Source organism: Aethalodelphis obliquidens, unplaced genomic scaffold (assembly GCF_003676395.1).
Source record: "Aethalodelphis obliquidens isolate GAN/ISIS:26980383/991018 unplaced genomic scaffold, ASM367639v1 scaffold3, whole genome shotgun sequence".
NCBI lineage: Eukaryota > Metazoa > Chordata > Mammalia > Artiodactyla > Delphinidae > Aethalodelphis > Aethalodelphis obliquidens.
This window is the reverse complement of record NW_020837947.1, coordinates 52,078,608-52,105,068: the sequence shown is the minus strand read 5'-3', so window position 1 is coordinate 52,105,068 and position 26,461 is coordinate 52,078,608. Positions and strand designations below refer to the sequence as shown.

Below are 26,461 nucleotides of genomic sequence, written 5' to 3'. Positions count from 1 at the left end.
AAACGATTTTAGGTCATTTTTAGGTTTCCCTGAATTTAAGGAATGTGCGCCCCCTTATAAAGCCGCAGCAGGAAGGAGGGCGGTCTGGAGTCTTTAGAATACAATACAGCCCGAGTAAACGCTGAGGTTAAGTGCCCTCAAAGGGAAGTCAGAAGATTCCGAGTAAATGTTGAAATTCAGATACGGAGGGAGGAAGCTCTGGGCGCTCGCGGGCTGGAGGAAAGCCCTGGGGTGAGCTCTGCACGGCTCGGCCAGGTGTGGCCACGCCCCCACTTCAGGCGGCTGGTAGGAGTGAATCACGAATGGGAAATCTGCGGCAGGGAGGGGGAAAGGGCCGAGCCGCCGGCCGGGTTAACACAGACTGAGCGTGCTGCCGTGACACTCGGCCCTCCAGTGTTGCGGAGAGGCAGGGCAGCGGGCAGCGAGGCACCTGTCCGCGCCGGGATTCGGGACACGGGCGCCAGCCGCCGGAGGAGAGGGGCACCGCCGCGGTCGGTGCGCGCCAGCCCTCGGCTGGGAGGGGACGCGGAGCACATGCGGACTGTGTAGGCATGAGCGACATTTATCTCAGATGTTGGATATTTGCTTGGAAAAACGTGTGGGTACGACCTTGGTAAGGAACTTGATCTTGTTTTTCATTCTGAAATTGATCTGAAAACTTTTTTTTTTTTTCCCTCTCTTGGCTAACGTAGCCGTAGTAGAAACCAGAAGGGCTTCTGCTTTCGGGCGCTTAGTACTGTCAAACATTTATAAGACTTTTTCCTTATGAATCATTAACCCTTTCAGTTCTAGGCGTAATTGTCAGTTCATTGAAATTTCGGTAGTGGCTCCCGCCCACACCCGTCCAACAAAGTAACTATTCCGCGTTGGCTTAAGTTTAAATTTTGGTTTTATTTTAACACTCATTTGGCATCGTGACTGTACATGTTGCAACTACGTAGAAATAAGCACGTTTGTTTAAATCGTGGCTGAGGGAAAGACAACTTCGCATCCGACTTTTTTTTTTTTTTTAAAGAGCATCATATTTAGGGAAGAAATAAAAGAATGGAAAAGCCACCCTGAAGGACTTGGACAGTGTTATGTTTACATTCTAACAAGGACATGTTCTTACATGGAAATGATACCCACGTTCCTACTTCTTCCCCAACCCGTCTGTATGCGAAAACACTGCAGACGTTGTTTACCTTTTTTTTCTCTCTTTCTTTGGCAAGCACTTTTCCTGCGTGTGAGGGGGGATTTGCGGGAATACCCTTATCAGTTTGTAAGTGGAAGCAGAGCTTGTCTTCTGAGTCTTCTATATTTGTTATAACTTTAGTTACAGTAACTGTGGCCCATCAGTGACTTCTGGGAATTCGTACACTTTCAGATTTAAATGGAAAGTGCTATTTGTAGCTGAGGGCTCCTAAAGGAATTCTCTCCAGGGAATTCTATTGAACAGTTTTATGTTTTGTTTTTACTTTTTCAATTTGGCGTGAGATGCCCACAGTCAAAAGAAACTGCGGGGAGTTGCCCCCCCTTCCGCCCCCATCTTTCCTTCTCTTTTCCTATGGTCCAAACGATCTCGGAAAAGCTGCAGCTCAGTGATGCTGGCAGGATGCAGCCCTTTTCGGCCTTCCCTGTGAGAGGATGAAAGAGATCGCGCTGCAGAGGGGGGGAGAGCGAGTTGTTTTGAAAGTTGTTTTGAGTTGGGAGCTGGTGGGAAAGTTCAGTCTTCCCCATTTGGAAAAGGCAGGCTGGGTTCCGCTCCTGCACCACACGCGCTTTCCATTTTTAGCTTCATTCAGAGGCAGACAGAGCTCCTTCCTCTTCCTCTCCTTGTTTGTGACACTTTTCTGAGGCAGCTTTTCCACAGCGCTGAGGGTCTGGCGGCCATGACCCCAGGCGTCCTGGGACAGAGGACTAGGCGCCTCAACGTTTTTCTGCCGTGAGAGGTAAAGCCGGGGATTGGAGGTGTTTCTTTTCCTTTTTTTCACTTTGTCTCCCAATGTGGTTGCCACACTTTTTTTTTATTTTTATTTTTTTTTCACTAAGGATAACATTTTAAAACCTTGCTTCTCCAAGGCAATCTTTATACGGCTTTCTGGCTCTTACTCAACTGTACCAAGCACTCTGCATCTGCTTTGAAAGTCTTCAGACGACTGTATTAGTCATAGCCTCGCTCGGAGGAGCCACAGGACAATGGGGATTAAAGCCCTTTCCTTTCTCTTCCAGGCTGCCCCTAAGTGTAACTCCAGTGCTGTGAAGGTTCCAGGGTTGGCAGAGGGGACTGAGGGGACCATGAAAATGGACATGGAGGACGCGGACATGACTCTGTGGACAGAGGCTGAGTTTGAGGAGAAGTGTACATACATTGTGAACGACCACCCCTGGGATGCTGGCACCGAAGGAGGCACTTCGGTTCAGGCAGAGGCATCCTTACCGAGGAATCTGCTTTTCAAATATGCCACAAACAGCAAAGAGGTAAGCCTCTGGTTTCTTGCTGAAGAAGATTGGCACCTGACGCCAAATCTCCCTACTTGCCCTTGAGGCCTCGTATGTCTGTGAGAATCTGTAAGTATCAGTAAATAACTGATCACTTAATTCACTTCTTTCATTGTTTTCTCTTGCCCTAAGTCCATCCCTTCTTATTCCTCCAGCTCTTCAGTGTTCCATAAGAATTAGTAAACAGTGAAATCTTTTTGCCAAGTTGACACGTCCTGGAAAAGCCGACTTGCAGCATGGGGTGGGTGAAATCGTCAGCAGCTTTGAGAACTCGTCCCCCAGTGTACTAGCTTTTGAGGGAGAGAAACTTTTTCTTAGAAAAAATGTTTGACATGTTTCTTTTGTCTCTTTTTGGTCATGAGATGGCTTTATTTATTTACTTGTTCAACGAGCCAGCTTTATTAGCTGGGTTTCTAAAATTATTCTCAAAACCTTGACGTGTTTATGAACTGAAGTGATGGTATAAACGGAGAAGAGTTTCATGTAAAAGTGCCCTCTGTCCGGATGACTTCAGAGCTAACCCCTGTTTATCTGCGGCAGCTCCTTTGCTCTGACCGGGCTGGCAGGCCAATTTCTTCTTGGCCTCTGAAGTGGGTACACCCTTTGTTGTTTCAAAGGGGCTGAAAACCCAAACTTGGAATGAGCAAAGGATTTGTGTTTACCCTTTTCTATAATGATTGTATCTAGGCGTGATGTTTGGCTGTGAAATAACTTGCAGAACCACCTCTTGTTTTGAGAATTCAGCTACAGCAGCTGCTTTCATTGGTCTACTGCCTGCCGGGCTGAGCTGGAGGAATCCACCCGTCCACAGCCCTGCCATCACAACCATTCCCATAGGTCACTGTCCGTCCTATCACTGCCTTCAGAAAGTCGCGAAAAGGGGGTCATTTGCTGCAGGAGCCCAGAATTCTATACTGGGACTATTCATTACAACCATGTCAAATCACTTTCCTCCTTCCCTAAGGAACAGCATTTGAAGGAGTTGAGAGCCGGTTTGGGAAATACTTTGTCTCTTTCCTGTTTGTGTATCTGAGTTCAGTGTTTTTGGTGAGGGGGTGACACAGCTGTCTAAAATTAAATAGAGCAACTCTGCTTTGGGTTTCATTAAAGCTCAACTTTTTTTTTTTTTTTTTTTCTTTTTTCCTGCTGGGAGAGAGGAGGCTGATTTCGTAGAAAGCAAAATTTAAATTGTATTTTAATGTGAACATTACCAAAAATTTCACGCCAGAGATCGGCCTTAATTACACCTCTTTCTGAAAGTAACACCCTTTTCTACAGAAGGTCTCTTAGTGTGTGGCCCATGGAATCAGTGTAGGATTTGTTTGGGTATTTAAGGTTTGGCTGTGGCTTTATAAGCTGTAGCATTTTTTCCCATATCAAATCTGACCAAATATTGATCTGTTCCCTGGTTTCGATTGTGCTGTGTTGCCCCCTCCAGCCCCTTGGGATTGAAATCGAGACCTCTATTCTGTGGGTCATCCTTGCCCTTTAGTTCTGTAGTGTTCTTATCCTCAGTTTAGCTCTTAGCTTAAGTTTTTCAATTTTCATCATTCTATGTAAAATCATAGCTAAACAGAATAATGCCCTTAGTCCAAGGTTCAGAAAGATAGTCACTTACTTAAGGTATATACTTAGAGCCAGAGCCAGGCCTTGGAGCAAAGTTCTTCAGACTTCCCCAACCAGTGCTACTCGATTGCGCTGCACTGGCCCCTCTTGGTGTCACTGTGGTTTTAGTTATCGTCTTAACATAACTTCAGGACGATCATTTATTAAGCTTGTTTGGGGTTTTTTTCTCTGAATGTGTAACTCCATATTTCATAAATTCAGCACCCAGAAAGCATACAGTGCCTGTATGCCTAAGGAGGGTCCTTCAAAACGAACCTAATAAGAGATCAGCTTTCTCTTATTCTATTTTCCCCTAGAAATGCTTGAAGAGAGCAGTATATCTGTTGTCCCTCATCATAAAAGCGACCAGGAGACCAACTTAAATGTAATGCTGTCTTAAGCTCTCTCTGGAAACGTGTACCTGTTATTCAGTTTCTCCCTCCTTCCTTTTTGCACTTTGGGGAAGGAGAGCTCCCTCCAGGTGGTGAAAGAGCACCGTAGAATTGAGCCATTGAGAGTATGAGAGCTGCACACCAGTTCTAGAACAGAAATCTTCAGGATGGGTGAAATGTTTACATTATCATTATTCAGTTAGTTCTTTCAGTCCCACAAGCCGTGGAAAGAGGAAAAAGGCCTTTGTACGTGTAGTTTTCATCTGACTGATTTATCTTGCCCTTCTTTAAATGTTTTCATTTAAGTAGCGAAGATGTTACCTTATGTACTGGTGTTCTGACATCCTGGGGATTTTTTTTTAGCAAAGACCATTTTTCATTATGAATTTGCGCTATGTGTCAGCACCTTTTTTTTTTTTTTTTTGGTTTAAAAACAAAACATACAAACCATATTTCTGATCTTGACCCTCATTTTTAGATTGGGTTTAGAATCATTCTGCACCTTTAATGAGGCTGTTCTTACTTCCTATTTCCAGAACTCAGACCAAATATAGACATACTATTCAAAAAACTTGTAAAATTTTTTAAACTGCTGGGTTATTCTTTTAGGGGGATTTTCCCCTTGACCTCCTGAAATAATCTTCTGTGAATACTTGAATACAGAAAGATCGATTGAAACACTTCTGTTCTGGAAGCAGTAGCCTGTACTGAGGTTGCTTGAGTTGAATTCAGAGGCTCTGTGGCTCCGAGCCTGACCTCCAGAGTCGTGTGGCAGTGAAACATCAGGCCGAAGATGGGGACTCAGTGGCCATTTTGATTGAAGTCCATTATTCAGCCATCTCTAAAAAGCATCTTGCCATAAGTGCAATTCCCTCTTCATACTGCCTTTTATTGTGGAGACTATGTACCCAGGCATTGCCACATTTCCTTTACTATGAAGATAATTAAGGAGACTTTCCAAAAACATCGTTATCCACTCCACCCCGTTTTTTTAAAAATGGGGTGAAGTACAGGCTGAAGTCTTGATCCAGTGAGTATATACCCACTCATCCATTGAGATGAGCTCTAGTCATCTCAATGCAACTATAATTGTATTCGAAATAGAATTTTAATCGAATGAGTCATTTTTATGGAGGGAGAGGGGAAGAGGTAGCTAGTAATTTAAATGATTTTAATATAATTTGGGGTGAGGCTGCTTATACCACATTTAGACCTGAATGATGTTTCTGCTTGAAACTCACTGCGATGCATGTGTATTCATATATTCTAAAGAGGGAATTTGCTTTAAAAAAAAAAAGCAAATTTGTTCTTCTTACTATCAGACTTTCATTCAGAACCCCCAGTCCACCTATACTAAGTTGTGACATCTTCATTTTGTAAAATGGAAAACAAGCCCTGTTTTTTGTCTGCAAGCCTTGGACTTCAGGGTTTGTTCTGTAACGGAGGCCGCTGACGGATCTGAAGGGGTCAGCCCCACACATAGCACACAGTGGGGAAGAGCGGGCAGGCGGGGAAGTGTTGAGGCCAGTGTCCTCTCGCTGGTGGGTTTATGGGAGGCACGCAGCAATCCGTGCCCAGCAGGGATGCTTTAGGACCCTGGTCAGTTCCAGTGAAGTTTCCTTCCTGAACTAGGTGACCACATTCTTAGTCTTTTTAGCTCTGGGAAATTCAGGGCACATACCAGGTTCCCCTGTATCATAGGCTAGCTCCAAGGATAGAACTTTGTTGGCTAAGATTCACATCTGGATCTTTCCAGGGCCAGAGGGAGAAGTATGACTTGGTCTCCCACGAAAAACTACCCTGGTTCCGATCCCCACTCCGGTTACCTGGCTGAGCACTGGAATCTTAGAATTGGAATCTTAGAGTTGCAGCTCTTCTGTGCTCTTTGAATAATGTCTCAGACACGGATTTGAGGTGAAGGTGCTGATTGTGAGATAGGGTGCTGGACTGGGAATGGATAGAGATGGTATATAAGCTACACCGTTCCTTCCAACCTTGAAATTCTGTGATTTTGTGTCTATTTATTCATATGTGTGAGTTTACATGTACCCAAAGCTCTGTGCATCACACAGCTTAAAATATTAGGGTTCTGTCTCACTTGCAAAGATAATCTAATATTGAGGCTCTTTTTATTTGTTTGGGACATGAGGATTTTCACAGACCTCCCTTTCCTAACAAATTATTCTCCTGTCTGGCCTGCTGAGTTTCATTTGTAAGGTTATCGATGACAAGAGCTACTTCCAGTGCTGTCACACAGCTTCCCCAGTGACTTGCCTATAGCTGTGCTCAAAGGTGTCAGGTGGCTTATGTCTACTTCAGATTCCTTTGTGGGAACAAAATGCTAGTTGACTTCTTCTGGACCATAAGAAAATGGTGTATGTTTCTTAGTGTAAGATTGGTAGCTGAATACCACAAAGCCCGTTGGTTAAAAGAATGGCAATTCAGAAGAAAAACCCTGGCCTCAATGTCATGCTACTTGTTGGTAATCAAGCTCTGACCCCCAAGACACTGTCTGCGAGAGACTATAATTTAAAACAAGGTTGATAAACCAGTTGAGTACCTTTTTTAGAATTACTGCTTTGAAGTGGATATGTTGAAAATATCAACCGCTAATTATTGGCTCACCAACAAATGACATTATTTGTTTTTCCTGTTTGTCATTTTAATATTATGGAATAATCATTCAGATATGAATGCCAAATGATTTGTGTCATAGAAGCCAATTCCATGCATTTTTCAAATTAATTATTTTCAATAATATATCATAAACAATGAGCCTCTGAATAAGTAAGTCTACTTAAGCTTTAGGGTGTATTTTTATCTCAAGACTGTTCTGAAGTACTCCCGTCCCCCAGAGTTATACTGCCAACATATACCAATAATGATGAACTGTTATTGAAAGGGCAGATAGATGTAAATGAGGCAGAGGAGGATGAAATGAACATCTGCTTTTTTCAGCTCTTGCCAGAAATTCATAACGGGCCAAAAATAACACTAGCTCACCAACCTTGTTTCAACTTGTGTTAGATATAGGAAATTTTCTTTTTTTCTGTCTTTCCAGTCTGGGTATGCTCCATTGGCTTGTATATTGAATACTAAATTTTTAAAAAAATTAATTCTTTAAGTCACGTACATGAGAAAGCCTGGTCTGTCACAAGCATGTAGGTATGCTTATTCCATATTCATTTAAACAGAGACAAATTATTGATGAAATTAGTGAGGTGTCAGTGTATATCATAACCAGAACCTTAGATTCCACTGCAGACATTTATTGCTTCATGTATTGGGGCCTACCATTTCAGGTACACAATTATAAAGGAGCCACCAGGGATAATAAAAACTGGAAATAAATATGTTTTACCTCCTTTCTTGGTCCATATCAGTAAGTTATTCAGTAAGTGATTTGTAGGCTGTTTGGAGCAAAAGGAAAATGAAAAGAGGAGAGTGAGTGAATAAAAACCAAAACAAAATGTACTACAAAATGTACTGCAAAATGTCATAAGGGACTATTACAGAGGAGAAGGAGTTCTTTTGAATAGTAATGAATTGCTTCCTGATTCCTGGTTGGTGACTTTTTTTTCAACCCCCCCCCAAAGGAATTTACGACCCAGGAGGAACTGGTATATTTAACATGCTTCTTTAGCAAGGCCCTACAAAGTCAAAATGTGTGATACATCCAAGTCTGAGAAGGTCATTTCCTCAGATCTTAGAACCCACAGCTCTCCTCGGTATAAATTCCACTTCAAAGGAAGACTTTTGACCACTGTTGAGCAGAAGATGCTAGAGAAGAACAAAGTTACTTGAAAGAATTCCCTTCTATTAAACAGAACTTACAAGTTAGAAGAAGACAAAAAAAACCCTCATCTGGAATGAAAAAAAAAATAATATGTTTTGTTTCTGGTTCCTTAGGCCTTTGTGGAACAACCAAAGAACATTATTTTGGTTTCTGAGGTTAAAACTATTTTATTCCCCTTAAGCATACTGTGTTTATGGCTTGAGGGAGAAGAAGAAATAGGAAACTAGGAGCCGGCTGAAGTGGGCTAAACTTGACTGTCTAGTTCTTCAGTATCTGAAACTTGTTCTAATATGGAATGGTTACCCTCTCCGTTCTCGCATAAAAAGTATTAATAGAAAATAGAGGACCCTCAGTCACCGGAGAATGACTGTTTTATACTTGGTTGTGTATTTGCTTATGACCTGCGAGTTTAAAAGATGGTCTTCCCCAAAAGTCAAGCTCGTTGTTAATTATGTAGGCACCATTAATGTCTGCTCTCCATAGTACAATTTCATCATTGTTGGTTATATTACCATTTGACAATTCAACTCATTGAAATGAAAAGATTGATTAATATTTTACAGTTGAACTCATTGTTTCATATGTTTTACCCCCTTTAGGTTATTGGAGTGGTGAGTAAAGAATACATACCAAAGGGGACACGTTTTGGACCTCTAATAGGTGAAATCTACACCAGTGATACAGTTCCCAAGAACGCCAACAGGAAATATTTTTGGCGGGTAAGTAGGGAAATTTTTCCAGACTCATTAAGTATTAGGGGAAAAAAATGAAACTAAAATTGCTGGGTCACTTCCATTTTCAACCTGTCCTGGGGCTCCCCACAAGTATTCAGGGTCCCCATGGACATAGGGAATTCTAAGCAATCGTGATGAACCTGGTTAAATGTTTGGCCTGGGAAACACAGCCTGTAGGTGGTTAGGGATGGAGAGATGGTCTATATGTGAATCTTAATTTTTGCAATTCATTAGAGCTTTGTGATGAAAGGAAAGAGTTTGCTGCTTGCTTCAAGGGTAAGTTCATTTGCATTTCTGTGCAAGGAAGTAGTAATGAGTCACCAAGCCTTAGATTTCACCCCTTGTTGATTTCTTGCTGACTTAACTTTAATTGAATGGACAAGTAATCATAAATGAATTACCTCAAAAATAAATGCCTTTGGGCTTCCCTGGTGGCACAGTGGTTGAGAGTCCGCCTGCCGATGCAGGGGACACGGGTTCGTGCCCCGGTCCGGGAGGATCCCACATGCCGCGGAGCGGCTGGGCCCGTGAGCCATGGCCGCTGAGCCTGCGCGCCCGGAGCCTGTGCTCCGCAGCGGGAGAGGCCACAACAGTGAGAGGCCCGCGTATCGCAATCAATCAATCCATCAAACCAATAATGATGGACTGTTATTGATTGATTGATTGCGGCAAACAAAACATTGATTTTGTTTACGCAGAATAAATAAATAAATAAACGCCTTTAAGGAAGGATGGGTAGAAGATGGTACTAGGGGAATGGAGATGGACCACAAGACTCGTCCTGTTTCAACGCACCTGTACCATGAAACTTTTGGGTTTGATAGTACATAAGTTACTCCCATAGCGTAAGGGAAATGCTTATAATCATTCGGGATGATGAACTTTCCTTTAACATCCAAAGAGTCTGGCCAATCCAATTTCCTTTGGAATATCACAGTTAGAAAGGATCTCACAGGACTTCCCTGGTGGCGCAGTGGTTGAGAGTCCTCCTGCCATTGCAGGGGACCCGGGTTCGTGCCCCGAGCATGTGCTCCACAACGGGAGAGGCCACAACAGTGAGAGGCCCGCGTATCACAAAAAAAAAGGAGAGAGAGAAGCCACTGCAATGAGAATCCCGCACACGCAACGAAGAGTAGCCCCCACTCGCTGCAACTAGAGAAAGCGCACACAGCAAGGAAGACCCAGCACAGCCAAAAATAAAAAATTAATTAATTAAAAAAATAAAAAAGGACCTCACAGGTGAACTAATTAGATGGAATCTTTGAGTAAAAGACCCTGGATTAGGATGAACAGAGAAAAAATTGGGCTGCTTTCCGTTTTCCCATAGATCTCTTTGGGATATTTGGTTTCCTTTAATTAGAAAATAAAGCTACATTTACTAAATTTAAAAGCAATTTTTTATATACATACTTGCACAAAATGTACATGATTACTGGGAAACTGTTACTAAAATTCTTTTAAGAAACAGCTGCATGGTAGCAACAAAAATTGTATTATACTTACTCTGGCCAGATTTACCTAGAATGCTTATATCATCTGGACAAGTATATTTATAAAAGACTTCTATTTGGGGATCACTCAGAAGCTGTTCCTAAGAAACAAGGTTTTGTTTTAAATCTGGGAAGTTTTGTGTTTTAAGAAATGTAGTTTACTATTTTCCAAACAAAAGAGATCACTGAGGATTTTTCACTCTGAGTTGTGTGCTCACAATTTTTATTTAATTAATTAGTCATGCTTAAAATATATTTAATACCTGACTAATAATGGGCAAAATGTAAGTGAGTTCATTTTCCCCTTTACTGCCAATAAAGTCTTCTCAGAAATGAGCCATAGACACGTGTAGTTTTTGGAGTTGAAGGTCGGAATTAAGAAAATCCAGCATAAGTCTCGTTAATTCATGATCCTTTTGAAAAAAAATGACAAGAAATATTTAAGAACGTCCTATCTCTGTCCCAGTTCCCTGCTTCATTGAAGATTCACTCTAAGTAGCTGAAATGCTTTCCTTGGGAGGATTTATTGAAATCGGCCCTTCACATGCAAAGGATATTGTAGGAGATAACTTCCCACATGTTGTTAAAAGCATCCTGATTTTGCTGGCAGGAATATGAACATCTGTTGTGAGGAAAGAAAAAGTTTCATGCAAATTACACAGTCAAAGAAGAGAAGGGATGTTCAAGTTGAGAAACCAGTGACATTTCTTGTAACTGTGCTATGAGTCAGCACGTTTTAATCTTCTTGATAATATATGGAAATGTAGTGAGGGTGACAGGGAGCAGTGTTCATCTGACGTATCATTATTTTATTTTCGTGTGTGTGTGTGACTTCATGGCGTCGACATTTCTGTTTTTAAATGAGCATACAGTAAATTGTAGTCCGTGGAAGGCTGACTGGAATCAACATAGCCGTAGCTTTAGAAAGCAGTTTCCGCCCAGCGAAGAGTGCAAGAGCGATGGAACCCCGTGTTCCTGGAAGTTTGCACATCAGAGTAAACAAACTTGAAAACCCCTCTTGATAGCAGAATTCACCCGGCCTTGTTCCATTTTCTCTTAACAAAACACACCGCAAAAGCTCTCACAAGCTGCTTTGATGAAGCCACATGTATTTCCCCCTTCACAATTTACAGGAAGTTACTCTTAAAAGAAAGTGATTCTGGTGTTTACTGCCCGTGTTAAAGGGACAGAGTTCCTTTTTGTCTGATAACATTAGAGCGAAATACAGAAACATTTTAGAGACTAACATAGCATGTGACTAAGAAGAAAGCAATAACCTGCTGTCCGGTTAGAGCAAAACTTCTGCTATGAACCAGGCCCTATGACTTGGAACCTCTAAGTTGCAGATAACCAGGTATTTCTTATATATGTGTTAAGGATCTCTTAAGTCTGAAGACGAGTTGGGTACATCTTAAAAAGAGGGAAAGAGAGAAAGTTACTGTGGAAGGGCAAGGAGTTTGTTTGTAAAGTTGTTTATAAAGTTTCAGTAAGAATGTATACTTTAAGTTTTCCTATTCTTACCTCTACCTTTTTACCGAGTGGCCTGAGGGTATCTGTTAACCAAAAGCAGTATTACTCTAGGGCAGACTTTGAATTCTTCATTTTGCATTGCCTTTAAAGAACAACATGGTTTCTTTCTGTTCGTTTACCAAAAACACGAACCTTATGGCTCTGTGAGTGGTGTTTTAGCCCAACCACCTCACGGATGAGAGGGTTCCCTCTCCCCTCCTCTGCCTTGAAAGAAAAGTGCAAGGCCGAACACGTTTATCAAGAGGAAAAGTGACTTCTCAGTAGACTGTCTGATGCTGGCTTCTGTCCCAGTGCTCACTTTGTTATGGCAGGTGAAGTTCACCTTGGCCTCACCCAGCATTTCCCCAAAAAGGCAAGCTTCCAAGTATTCATATGAACAAGTGTTCCTGCTGGACTTGGAGGCTTGGGGGTGGAGGATGTTTGCATAGTTTAAGCCTTGGGCGGGGGTGTAGGAAACGGCAAGTACAGAGGCCATAGAAAAAGTTGAGAGACTCGGTTTGACGTACTCAGTCGGGTTGGTCTAATACCCAGTGACTCAAAGCATTAAAAGTCTGCATGATCGGAACTCAAGTTAAGTAGCATTGCCTGTGTGCCATTCACTGTGGCAGCAGAAACAGTACTCGGTGGTTGTTTAGTCCTTCTGAGGCAGCTCCTTAAATGAAATCTTGTGTTTCACTCTTCTGTTACTTTTCCCCAAAAGTGAAAAGACACTAAAACTGAAATGGAAAAGGTAACTGACAAAGTGTCCCTTCCCTGTTTCTGCCCTTATTTCTGCTGATTCAAGACAACTCCGGCTAAACTGATTTCCTTTTCTAACCAGGCAATAAGGGACCAGAAATCAAACTCGGTATTTGCTGGGTTTATTCTCAGAGGTGCCAGGGAAGCTTTTCGTTGCTTTGGGGCTTTCTTTTCCATGTCTGTCTTCTCTTTTGGGCAGATCTATTCCCGAGGGGAGCTTCACCACTTCATCGATGGCTTTAATGAGGAGAAGAGCAACTGGCTGCGCTACGTGAACCCAGCACATTCTGCCCGGGAGCAGAACCTGGCCGCCTGTCAGAACGGCATGAACATCTACTTCTACACCATTAAGCCCATCCCCGCCAACCAGGAGCTTCTTGTGTGGTATTGCCGGGACTTTGCGGAAAGGCTTCACTACCCTTATCCTGGAGAGCTGAAAATGATGAATCTCAGTAAGTGGATGACAGAACAAAAAAATTAGAAATGCCAGTAACGTCAGTTCTGCCCCTTTGCGCTAATAACATGTTGTTTAATTACATGGCTTCATCTGATGGGCCAAGTCGGTGGCTTAAACTAGGGACTGGGAACAGGAAAACAGCTTTTTTTAGTCTCTGTTTCCTATAATGAAACTTGATCATTTAAAAAATACTAAGAGCTACTTTGAATGTTCAGAAAGTTACAGGAAGAAATCTATGTTCAATGCTAATCTATCCAAAAGGGGGCAGGTAGGATTATAATATAATAGAGATTCGTTCTGACATGCCAAGGATGCACGGTATATAGTTCCTTGTTTGTGGCGACTTGTCAGTGCTTAACAAGTACATTGAACTATTGTAGAGATGCACATTTGGTTATCAAGTTATGGTCTGATGTGAAACATAAAAGGTTTCTAGAAAAACTCGGAGATATAATTTTTCAAATCTCGTTTGAATATGGATAACCCTAAAGATTTTATATCTTAGCTTCCTCCCTAATGGTAAAAACCTAATTATCTGATCTCCTGATGAGTATTACAGTAACCACCTATCACTTGATCTTAACAAATTCTCCGTTCCTTAGGTCTGCAAGCTTTTACTTTTTTATTTGGTTAAAGTTGGCTATCGTGACCTCTCTGCAAAACCCTACTTCATTTTAGTCATTCTCAAGTGATCTCTATGAATGATTTAAGATTTACCATAAAATTCCAACCTGTTGTAACTATGGTTGTATATTCTCAGACTGCTAAGTTTTAAAGCAGTTTTTTAAATCAGCTCCTTCTGGTTTAAAAGTTTTGGCCTCTAAATGCTGACATTTTTGTAACCTTTTGTTTTGATCTCATTTCCAACCTAAGGAGAAGTTGCAAAAACAGTACAAAGAATTCCCAGAGACCCTTTAACCAGATTCATCAATAGTCCATATGCTGTCCCACTTGCTTTATCTGGAGGCTAAATTGTTTTAGTGCACACTTTGTCCTTTGAGATGAATGTTAATATTAACATAAATTAGAATTTGACTTAAACTTTAGGACCGATTATTTATCCTAGTCAGGTATGATCCAATTGTACAGCTATTTGGTGCTCATCCCACACTGTCTAGTTCACTTTTGCTCTCCCTGTGATCCCAAGACTATATTTATAGTTTTCTGAAAAGCTGGGGCTATAAAAGCTTAAGGACCTCCACCATAAGATCATCTTTAAATTTGTGTTTGTGGTCCTTACACACACACATATAGTGCACCTTGAGCTTCAGGAAGAAGTCTTAGAATAGTTGGAACAAATTGGCTTACGGCTTGAGTATGGTGGGTATAATCAGGTCCTGGCCAATGGTGGTGGTTCTTTTCCCTTATCTCTCTTTAGCGCTTCCAAGAGTCTCCATCATGTCACTAGTGCCAAGCATCCCAGGAGCCCTTCGGCTATTATACCACCTGTAGGTGCCAGGCGCAGTGGTAAAAGGCAACTTATATTCCGGCAGGACATCTCCCAGGAAGATGTGCTGCTTCCTCCTGACTTTCTCAGCATAGCCGGTCACTTCCTCTTGAGGGTCTCCTCGCACTCCTTGAGCTTCATCATTCACGGATTCAGAAAAAGACTTTGATTTTTTCTTTTTTGAACAGTAACTCCATTTGAGATGACCCACCCTGGTGACTTTGCTCCAACCACAAAGAAGTTTTTTCACATACATCCCTTACCTCCTGCCAGTCAAAGAAAGGTCTTAAAAGGCCTTGCATTTATTCAAATGCTTATTCTTTGTGTTCAGAAGCAACTGTCCTGTATACTATGAAATGACACCTTTGTTCCCTCAAATGTCCCTTTTTGTTTACGCAGAATTTTTTCTAAATGGTGGTTTAACATTTTCAGGTACCCATTTATTGTCCAGTATTCGTAGTAAAGAATGAGAGTTAACGATAGCCAGTGACAGTAAGTAAGCCAAGACTCCAGTTGCCTTGTGAAACCAGTTGTCGTAGGTGTGGTAACTGATGACTGAGATGCTGATCAGGAAAATCTCCACTGTTTCATCAGGCCTAATAGGCAGATTGCGTCTTCACATGAGTTGTATTGGGTTCCATGCTTCAAGCACGATAGAGGCTTGTGTCAGAATCTCCGTGAGGGCTTTAAAATGGCACTGATAGTTCAACTGGTAGAGTTTTGAGGAGAAGAGAGTTGAAGAAAACTGAGGTAAAGAAAAATAAGTAGCCAGAAATCATAAATAGGCATTTTTTAAAAACCAAAGAAAAGGAGTAGGAACTCTCAGGTTTAACTCTTACCCCTCCCAAGTTTTTTTGGTAGTTTTTTTCAATCTATCTAACTAACCCATCTAGAAAACAGTTGACCAGATTATAGACTTCTAAATGTTAATCTGCGTTCTCAGTTTCAGTTGAAAACAGGCTTTGTTTTGCCTACTGCAGAACTTCTAGGTTCTTTCTTGTAGTCTTGGGGGTTCTTATTATAGATCGAAAATGTGAGTCGGCATAATTAAGCCATTCAGAGCCTTCAGAAGCAGTTCACTCTTGAAATGACTCCGTCCGCCTACAGCCATTTAAGATTTAAGAACAAAAACAGATCTTGATTTTCTTTTTCATGTTAACTCAAGCTGCTGCTGAGTGGGAGAGTCAGAAATGACACCAGCTCCACTGATTACTCAGCTGCTGAAGGATGGTTTTCTTAAATGTACCTTTTCACATAGACTCCATGATCGCCACCTTAGAACACCTGAGGGGGGCTGACGTTGCCCTCCGGATATTGTATTTTTATGAAGGCATAAGAGATATCGAACATATATCATGGATTTACTATATGCTAGGCACACTGTGCTCAGTATTTTGCACAGAAAATTATAAATTCCGACTTTCTGGTTTGTTGGCCCAATCGTTAGCTTTTTTTTTAAGTTTCTTTTTTTAATTAATTTTTATTTTGGCTGCACCGGGTGTTAGTTGCAGCATGCGGACTCTTAGTTGCGGCATGCGTGAGAGATCTAGTTCCCCGACCAGGGATCGAACCAGGGCCCTCTGCATCGGGAGGGCGGAGTCTTTCCCGCTGGACCACCAGGCAAGTCCCCAATCGTTAGCTTTGTGGTAGTTCAACAATCGGATTATGGAGGTGCTCAGTAAGAACACCAGGCTAAATAAATAGTAGGGACAGTGCTACGGACAGACGTAAACTTTTTGCTTATGGCTTTAATTTATTGAATTTTAGAACCAAGACAGTGTTGAAGCCAGTAAAGAAAATTAGGAGACTTAGACGTACCTTGCCACATAAAAATGGCAGAAAGTTATGATGGTGAAGTTTCTGTATTTTCATTATTTTTAGGGTGACATCTTTCTGTGGATGCCTCCAAATCATTCTTTTTCACCTCAAAATTCCCTCCTGTGGGTGTGAGATGCCTTGCCTATCAGCTCTCCAACTTACTTGTCTCTCTTCCTTTACCATTTCAGCTTTAAAAAACAAAAGTGACAATTTGAACTTCCTGCCTGCTGAGCCTCACTGAAAGACTGATATTGGCCTGATAAGGGGCTATTTATTTTGGTTTAGTGGCTTCAGAAATCCCTCTCCCTCAACAAGCTTTCCATCACTGCCCCCATCAGCATCTTCCCTGATAGTGTCTGGGCTGTGTTTATTCTGGGGCTGCTGGCTCACCCAGGAGTAACTGATAACAGCCAGCAGAGATAACATTCTCTGAGGGGCTCTCAAACTGGAATCGAATCCCTCAAGCTTGTCAGTCTAGAGAATGGATTTGAAGAATTCAGACTCTGGAGTTCCACAGAGTTCATTTCTAGACCTATCAGGTATCAAGCCTGGAGTTCCTCCTCCGTTAAATCGAACAGGGACTTTTTTAAAGACAGTGAATGATACTTTTACAGAGGCTTCAGCCCAGTCCCCCAAGCCTGTCCTCTTCTGAGGCTAAGGCCACGAGGTCCCTGCCTCTCCTGGCATCTACACACACCGACAGCTGATGCCTATGCCTACGGCAGGTGTGCAGGCTGGAGGGGTTGCCCTCCAACAACCAGAGCTCCGACTAAGCAGCGTGTATTTTACTTTTGGTTTCCAGGGAAGGCTGAGCAGCGAGTGTTTGGTTTTCCCTGCTCTGGCTGGTGTCTTCTCGAAGGCATCGTTTGTTCTGTGTGTTTGGAGGGGCAGTGCTGGCGATGGCCTGGAGAGCCTGTCCTCTCATTGCTGCTGTTCCTAAACAGTCTGTTTACCAAGTAATAATATGCCGTCTTTTGGAATACACGCTATCGTCTTTGGTGCTCTAAGTAATTGAACTGGCTCAGGAAGTGCCAGTTGTGGTCTGGCAGAGATGCCTATGTCACGCCTTGTGACTCCAGGGGACAGCATTACTGGGAGCCTGGTTATAGACCAGAGCCTCAGTGAAATTCTGGTGTTGTCAGCAGATCGAGGGGAAGGGGTGGCATCACATCGCTAATCTGTCTGTTTGGGAAGAGGCAGTTTGAACAGGGTTTTATCAAATTCGTATTAAACAAGAATGGAGGCGAAAATTGATGACTGCTTATTACTTGAAATGAGTCTTAATCTTGCACATCTAGTTCTCAGGGTGTGCTGATTTCCTTTAGGTAAACCGTGAACATGAGAATGACTTTTATTAACCTGTGACACCCCGTCCCGGTATTTTTCCACGCCATTTTCATGGAGGCTCTCCTACTCTTGGTCGAACAGGACTGTCCTATCATGAGGTTTTTACCGTTGGAAACAAAATAACACAAACGGTGCTATTCGTTTTATCGATGCCACCAGTGACCTGGTTTTGCTGAGAAGGAACTGGAGTGGCGAGAGCCTTCTAGAATGAGTGGGCGTTGAGATGCCAGGTGTCCCTCTTGGGGCAGCTGGGGCTCAGGTTTGCTCAAGGAGAGCGCAACTTGGGCAACGTCGCTCCGATTTTCTGTCTCCATCTGAGTAATCACCCTTTCTTTATTTCAGCGCAAACCCAGAGCCATCCAAAGCAGCAGAGCACTGAGAAACATGAACTTTGCCCAAAGAATGTCCCGAAGAGAGAGTACAGCGTGAAAGAAATACTAAAATTGGACTCCCACCCCTCCAAAGGGAAGGACTTATACCGCTCCAACATTTCACCCCTCACTTCGGAAAAGGACGCGGATGACTTTCGGAAAAATGGGAGCCCCGAGATGCCCTTCTACCCGCGGGTGGTGTACCCGATCCGGGCCCCTCTACCGGAAGACTTTCTGAAAGCTTCCCTGGCCTACGGGATGGAGCGGCCGCCCTACATCGCGCACTCCCCCATCCCGTCCTCCACGACGCCCAGCCCCTCGGCGCGCAGCAGCCCAGACCGGAGCCTGCACAGCAGCCCCGGGAACACCGTGTCGCCGCGGGCCCCCGGCTCCCAGGAGCACCGGGACCCTTATGCCTACTTGAACGCTCCGTACGCCGCCGCCGCCGCTGAGGGGCTGGGCTCCTACCCCGGCTACGCCCCGCCCCCGCACCTGCCGCCCGCCTTCATCCCTTCCTACAACGCGCACTACCCCAAGTTCCTGCTGCCCCCCTACGGCATGAACTGCAACGGCCTGGGCGCCGTGGGCAACATCAACGGCCTCGGCAGCTTCGGCCTCTTCCCGAGGCTGTACCCCGTGTACGGCGGCCTCCTGGGCGGGGGCGGCCTGCCTCCCCCGATGCTGGCGCCCGCCTCCCTTCCCAGCTCGCTGCCCTCGGAGGGGGCGCGCCGCCTGCTGCAGCCCGAGCACCCCCGGGAGGTGCTGGTGCCCGCGCCGCACAGTGCCTTCTCCCTGCCCGGGGCGGCCGCCAGCCTGAAGGACAAGGCCTGCAGCCCCACCAGCGGGTCCCCGACGGCCGGCACCGCCGCCACGGCCGAGCACGTGGTGCAGCCCAAAGCTACCTCAGCGGCCGCGGCAGCCCCCGGCGGCGGCGACGAGGCCGTGAATCTCATCAAGAACAAAAGGAACATGACTGGCTACAAGACGCTCCCCTACCCCCTGAAGAAGCAGAACGGCAAGATCAAGTACGAGTGCAACGTCTGCGCCAAGACTTTTGGCCAACTCTCAAACCTGAAGGTAGGCCTGGCGTGGGCCGCCCGATGGCGCGGGGTCAGTCCCCGGGAGTGCACGACGTGCGTGGGTATTTAGTTCACCTCCCGCAGGTTATAACTTGCCATTTCCACAGCGTGAGACCTGGGCTGGGCATGGTCGATGCGGCTTTGCTTTTGCCTTTGCCTTTGCTGCTCTGGCTGCGCCGCTTGGGACACGTTGCTTCCCCTCTCCTGCGTGTCTTGTGAATGATAAACACGTGGGGTTTGCGCTAGAACATCAGTTTCGAGTCCCTGCTTAGCCTATGACTTTTGTTCCTTTAGCTCCAACACAACAGAGTTCTGAAAATCACATCGGGGTTTGATTTGTTCTAAGACTTCACCTTGATGCTTTTCTTAAGAGGTTTGCATCCTAAATGCCCCAGTCCTTGCATGGGAATGTTCGCTTTTGCAGCCAAGTGACAGCCGACCTAACGTGTGTGGCTTCTTCCCAGGTCCACCTCAGAGTGCACAGCGGAGAACGACCTTTCAAATGCCAGACTTGCAACAAAGGCTTCACTCAGCTCGCCCACCTGCAGAAACACTACCTGGTACACACGGGAGAGAAGCCACATGAATGCCAGGTGGGCAGTGTTTTCTGGGTTGAACTTTCGACCTTTGTAGACAGTGTCTCAGGAGTCGCCCTCCCATCATCCCATAGCCCATAGTTTAAACCAGCACAAGAATTCTGCCTTCTTTGGGCTGCTGATGCGCTGAGATGATGACACACCAGCTTCCAGTGGTTGGACAAGTGGTCTGGAAGGGAAACAACACCCCATGGGCAGTGCGTTCCCATTGCCCCATTTGCCTAACGCTGCTGCGAGTTTTTTCACCTCCCAGGTTGCTGGGTGTGGGTGGGCAGCGCGCCCCTCCGCTTGGCAGTTCTTAACCTTCTGGTCTCCCACCTCCCTCCCCTGCCCCCTTCCCCACGCTGCAGGTTTGCCACAAGCGATTTAGCAGCACCAGCAATCTCAAGACCCACCTGCGACTCCACTCCGGAGAGAAACCTTACCAGTGCAAGGTGTGCCCCGCCAAGTTCACCCAGTTTGTGCACCTGAAACTCCACAAGCGCCTACACACCCGGGAGCGGCCCCACAAGTGTGCCCACTGCCACAAGAGCTACATCCATCTCTGCGGCCTCAAGGTCCACCTGAAGGGGTATTGTCCTGTGGCCCCAGCCACAGGGCTGCCTCTGGAGGACCTGACCAGAATCAACGAAGAAATCGAGAAGTTTGACATCAGCGACAATGCCGACCGGCTGGAGGACATGGAGGACAACGTTGACGTGACCTCTGTGGTGGAGAAGGAGATTCTGGCCGTGGTCAGAAAAGAGAAAGAAGAAACTGGCCTGAAAGTGTCTTTGCAAAGAAACATGGGGAATGGACTGCTCTCAGGATGTAGCCTCTACGAGTCAACAGACCCGTCCCTCCTGAAGTTGCCTCACAGCAACCCACTACCTCTGGGACCTGTAAAGGTCAAACAAGAAACAGTCGAACCAATGGATCCTTAAGATTTGCAGAAAACAAAAGGTGTTTTGTCTTTTTTCTTAACTTATGACTTGGCGAGTCAGGGTGCCTGTGGCAAATGCTTGTACATAATTCCAGTTCTGCAAAGCTCTCCTGACGGCAGATGGTTTCCCCTCACCTCTCTGGAATTAACGAAGGATCCCCAAAGTTACTGAAATCTCAGGGCATAAATGAGGGAAAGACAATATATATACATATTATATATACTTATTTACACCCCCATCTATATATTTGAACCTGTGTATTTTGAATATTTGTGTGGATACGTTTGCATAGTCCTCCCATTGCTAAGACTATTGCCTAGTCATAATTATTTTTTCAATAATTTCATAATTTATTATACAACTTATCATTCAAAAAGCAATAATTAAAAAAAGTTTACAATGACTGGAAGAATTCCTTGTAATTTGAGTTGTTCTATCTTTGTCTGGTGGCTGTTCTTTGTAGATAATTTCTGCACATCTGTTTTAAGTACCTAAGATTTAGTAAACAAATACATTACATCAGCCGACCTCCCTCTATAATAATGGTTTGAAAATGAGGTTTTGGTATTGCCATAGTTAGGCAATTGATGTGTTCATTCATAGGACTGTATCATTTGAACAGCACTGTATAACTTGGGGGTATGTGTGCAGAATTACCCAGTAATAACTCTGGTAGAAGAAATAAGAAAGAGAGAATCTTGTATGTTTCTGTAGATAGTTCAGCATTTTCCCCCCTAATCACAGATTTACCAGAAAGGCTACAAGAAGGCTTTGCTAATCTGTCTCCCTCTCCAAAAAACAGGGTCGCCCCACCCCCAAAGTCATGTGACCATTCGGAGTGGCCACGAGACTTTGGCATCCCAATGTATTATCTGAAAATGTGAAGACAAAATGCCATGTTTAAAACCACTGCAAAACATTCCCAAAGCACAGGTGGTTTTGTATGGGTGAGGTGAGGAAGCATGAGTCTGGGTGTTTTTGTTGTTGGTCTTTTTTGTTGGTATGTCAAAATTGCACAAACGTGGTGCTCTACCAGGAAGGATTTGAGTTAGATAGGCTCAGGCCACACTTTAAAAACCAAAAACCGGAAAACGGGTATTCTCGTTGTCTTAGGGTCAAAGCGGGTAATGAACATTCCTATCCCCAACACATCAATTGTATTTTTTTTCTGTACAACTCAGACTTTCCTCAGTATTTGTGTTTTTACATTTTATGGTTAATTTAATTGAAGAAGAAAGGGCATTGCAGAATTGTTCAACAATTACCTCATTGAGTGTGTCCAGTAGTGCAGGAAGTGATGGCTTCTCTGATGATTTGCTACTCAAGAGGAGAGAGCCAGCGTGCACCAGAAAGCTGGAATGCGTCGCATTCTGTCTCCTCTTCTGCTAAACCCAAAGATGACATGTTGGCATTTGAGGTGTAGCGGAGAATGATGTATATTTATAAATCTATTTATACCACTATACCATGTGTATATATAATATATTTATAACCACTTAAATTGTGAGCCAAACCATGTAAATTATCCTTCTTTTCCTAATGGCATAAAAAAAAAAAAAAAAACCCTTTCTGAGACTTTGCTTAATTAGCACTCGATGACCTCACAGTCATATTGGTGAGCTTGGGCACCCCCTTGCTATTGTAAGCGACCCTAAAACCTTGGTGCAAAGGTGGGGACAGCATAACAACCAGGGAGAAAGAGACATACTTTTTTACTATTAAGGACAATCTAAGATGGGGTTTTTTTTGGTTTGTTTTGCCACATTCTGATGATGTGGTCACACCCAAGCCCCAGAAATAAAAATCCCATCGACCACTGCAACTTTTCTCTCTCTTCCTCTCCCTCCTTCCTAAATAACTGATGTATCACTCATCAATCTGGTTTATATATTCAGTATTTTGGTCCATGGCAACTAATGTCAACCTGCAGAAGAGAACAACAAATTTAGGATAATGCAGAGAAACCTAAGAGCCTTACTGATCTGTTCCTTTAAGTAACAAAACTGACAGCTTTTTATGGTATTTTTTAGTCAGTGTTTGACAAACACAGTCCTTAATTGTAGGTAAACCAAAGCATCACATTCTGACGTTGACACCAAATACTTTCTATTCCCAATTACTCATTTGTTCTCTTTCTCCCCTTTCATGCTTTCTCATTAATGGGAATTTTTCCTGAGACCTGCACAGTGGCTTGAGACTTCTTGATTCTCTTTACCTTCTGACTTTCCCTGAGGCCTCTTACATGTGAATGTTGAGCCCACAATCAACAGTGGTTTTTTTTTTTTCCTTCTACTCAAAGTTAAAACCGACCAAAGTTATTGGCTTTTTACTTTGCTAGAACAACAAACTATCTTATGTTTACGTACTGGTTTACATTGTTATTTATGTGCAAATTGTCAAAATGTAAATTAAATATAAATGTTCATGCTTTACCAATGCTTGTCTAGTGTCTTGAGTGAAGGGTGAGTGAACGACACCTTAACCATACTGCAAGGGTGGCCCCAAAACAAATTCTGAACATGACACAATTTGCCTCTATCCTGCCCACATCCCCACCCCGACCCTTCATCCCCCCCAGAGATGATTCCTTAATTTCACCTCCTCTATCGGCGACTGCTCTAACAGGGTTGGTCTCTTGCCTCTCTCATAACTCAAAGATTTTTCTCTTTAATTATGAGCTATAAAAGTGCCCTCTAAGGAGATCATTTCAAGCATTAGCCAGTAAGTAGGGGAAGATTTGTTTGCTTTTGTTGGACTTTTTTGTTTGTTTTACTTTGCTGATGGACGGGGTGGGGGTGGCGAGGTGAGGAAGAATTGAGATCAAGTCCAGAAATGCCGTCCTAGCCTTGATCCAGCGTGTGTGTGTGTGGACCCAGCCAGCTGCTGGGTGAGGGGCTCTGGAGAGCCCTGGGAACCTGAGAAGCATTTTGCCCACTGGTGGTTTCGTTTTTGCTTCAGTAGCCAGCGTTGAGCCCCCCACAGGGAATCAGGGCTTTTGTGCTTCTGCATAGTCTTCCTGCCCTCCATCCCATCGTATCTTCTTCCTTCACATCTTAACTCGGGAAGTAGATTTGCCACTGGTGCATTTAAAGCAAATTTCAAGAAAGCTGTTGTCTGGCCAGCCTCTGGGCATTGTTAGTATGAAGCCCAGGGATCATGGTGGCTTGGCCATGTGGTCCCAAGGGTCAGATGTTGGGAGTGAGTCTACTTGCTCATCCATTGATGTTCCAGTAACTAATCTTTCTCCCGTCACAAACAAAAAGGCACAAATTATTTTGAGTCTCACTTGGTAGATGTGAATAAGAGAGATGCCTGTATAAAAGTGCTACTGCCCTCAATGAAACAACCAAAAAAAAAATCTAAAAGCCCTTTGCAAATGGTTTTCGTGCTTGCCATTTCATCCATTACCGACTTCATGGTACCATGCCCATGCTAACTGCATGTTAAGAAAACAATGCTCCCTACATTTAGACACTCAGAACTGCCCACTTTCTTTTTAATGCTTCTTCTTTATATTCACTTAAACATCTGTGCCAAGAATTTGAAATGCTGCCAACATTTAACTGTGGAGTTAAGAAAACCAGAACCCTATTGTCATAAACGGGCCAAATGGTGCTGGTTGCACTACTAAATTCTACAGAACCATTGTGGTAATAATTTTTCAAAACAAAGCCCAAAAGGAGTCAGAGTGTAACAGTTACTACCATAAATCATAGTTCTTTACTTGGCAAATCATGCCTTTTTTTTCTTGAGAGTTATCTATCTCGGGAACACTTGTGGACTTAGCTGTTTAACGAAACATTACATGAGAACATAATATTCACTAGGAGCTCAAGTCTCCCCGGCTGACATCCACCCTGTCAAACTGAGACTTTGGGCAGCTGTTTGTAGAGCAAGGCAAAAATGAAGAAGCCACCTTTTTGAATCTTTCCTTAAACTAAAAGCCCTGTTCAGAAATGATGCATTCAATTCTTCACCAGAAGAAAACATATAGGATATACAGTTCCATGGGAGTATATGGGCACACATCTCAAATTTTTTCTCTTGAGGGACAGGAAACCAATTTAGGACCCATAAGTTTGTATCAGTGAACTTATTTCTGTGTGTGTGTGTGTGTGTGTGTGAAGCCTTCTTTAAAAGAAGATAATGGGGAAAGGCCAGAGCAGAGAAATGAAAGTAATTAGAGGCACATGGTGGAGGAGTTCTAATGTAAAACCAGGCCTCTGGGATAATCTGGTCTACAAAGGAAGGCTGTACCACCGAGGTTGGCAGCTAAAAACATTAATGCATAGAAGCGAAGTTACACAGAATGGGATCATTGAACCAACTGAAAAGACATTTCTATTTCCTTTATTAGACCATAGAGTTCTTTCTCCATAACATGTCTGTTTCATTATCAGTGTCTGGCCAGAAGAAACTGGATCATCCTGAGCACTGGTTACCTCTTTGGAGTCCACTTCTGGGCATACAGCAGCTGCGAGAACATTTCTTTGGTAAGAAATGTTTCAGGACCCAGGAATAAGCCTCCCATCACATCCTTTTTTAAGCTTCAAGTCCTCAGGACCCCCGAGTCCATTTGCTCAAAGTGCTACTGACAGCTGCTCCTTCAATAAGTGAGAAGTGATTTAATCTCAATATAGCTTTAATCATGTAATTTAGGCCCAAAACAGAGCAAGATTCCAAAAAGTTATTTTTAACCTGATTTATGCAAATACTCCCCATGCCCAGTTTCACAGAATACTATAAACTAACAAACACTCTCCTGGTTTGCTCTTCCTTCCAGGTTTGATAAATAACGGACCAGAGCTGGTCATGTACCCATTCCTTCTCTCTGAATTTAAGATAGAAGCTTTTATTTAGCATAAATGTGAACACAGTCACCTTGTAGTTTTCTCCTACTCCCATCAAGAAAGAAAGAGGAAGTGACAGGTAAATGCCAGTGGGTAGTTTTGGTAAGAAATTCTTCAGCGTGTTAACGAAAGGGGGTTGTTCTCATGGAATCGTGGTACAACTTCCCATCTTTAGGTATCTGAAGAATTCATCTGTGGGCTATGGCAACCAGGGTGAGGAATAGAGCAAAAGAAATGAAGTTAAATCATTAGCAGAAGGGACTTTGGTTTAAATGACAAAAAATAACACCCACCTTTAGGGTTGGTAACACAATGGGTTCCTTTCCATGGGAGGGAGGAAGTAGTCTCCTTGCTGGGAGGGCTTAGAGAGGAGCCAGCTTGTTTGAAAGCACAGGATAAGCAAGATGCCTGGCAAGTCCTTCCCACGTCTGTAATTCAAAGGTTTCTCTCAACCTTACAAATGATGGTGCACCTGGAGACGAGACAGAGCTAAGGCTCTGGTAGAGAACTTAAGTTTCCTTAATGTTCCTGAGGCCTCCTAGGAAACTATTTATATAAATCTATATGGAAGACAAATCTGAAGAGCTTGTCTAATTCTGAGGAAGAGTCCATGACACCGCGAAATGAACTGTGCTGTATATTTTCTAAAATATTTGGAAACGTATTCCCCATTTGAGTTCTTCCCAGGGATTCTGAAAGGGGGTGGAAAATGAGACATGGTACCACTCTTACCTGGCACCCAGCACTCTGCAGAGCAATGTCCAGGCTAGCAGCCCGTCCGTGTAGTTACGCCTTGGGAAGAGAAGG

The 26,461-nt window shown here is 43.6% G+C and overlaps 1 protein-coding gene across 2 annotated transcripts; it reads left to right on the top strand.

The window, feature by feature from the left end:
• The first annotated feature begins 335 nt into the window (after positions 1-335).
• Positions 336-23,236, top strand: PRDM1 (PR/SET domain 1). Of its 2 annotated transcripts, XM_027089587.1 has the most exons (7): positions 336-613; positions 2,212-2,460; positions 8,874-8,993; positions 12,966-13,218; positions 18,178-19,283; positions 19,750-19,878; positions 20,232-23,236. In XM_027089587.1, the coding sequence occupies exons 1-7, from the start codon at positions 572-574 to the stop codon at positions 20,802-20,804; spliced, it is 2,472 nt and encodes an 823-aa protein (XP_026945388.1). In that variant the 5' UTR covers positions 336-571; the 3' UTR covers positions 20,805-23,236. The 2 variants fall into 2 exon arrangements, with proteins under 2 accessions (XP_026945388.1, XP_026945399.1); XM_027089598.1 differs by lacking the exons at positions 336-613; positions 2,212-2,460; positions 8,874-8,993 and adding an exon at positions 10,161-12,758.
• The last annotated feature ends 3,225 nt before the right edge of the window (positions 23,237-26,461 follow it).

Coding starts and splice junctions, on each gene's coding strand:
- PRDM1 (XM_027089587.1), top strand. CDS start 572: ATGTTGGATATTTGCTTGGAAAAACGTGTGGGTACGACCTTG. Junction 19,284..19,749: donor GCCAACTCTCAAACCTGAAG/GTAGGCCTGGCG, acceptor GCTTCTTCCCAG/GTCCACCTCAGAGTGCACAG. Junction 19,879..20,231: donor AGAAGCCACATGAATGCCAG/GTGGGCAGTGTT, acceptor CCCACGCTGCAG/GTTTGCCACAAGCGATTTAG.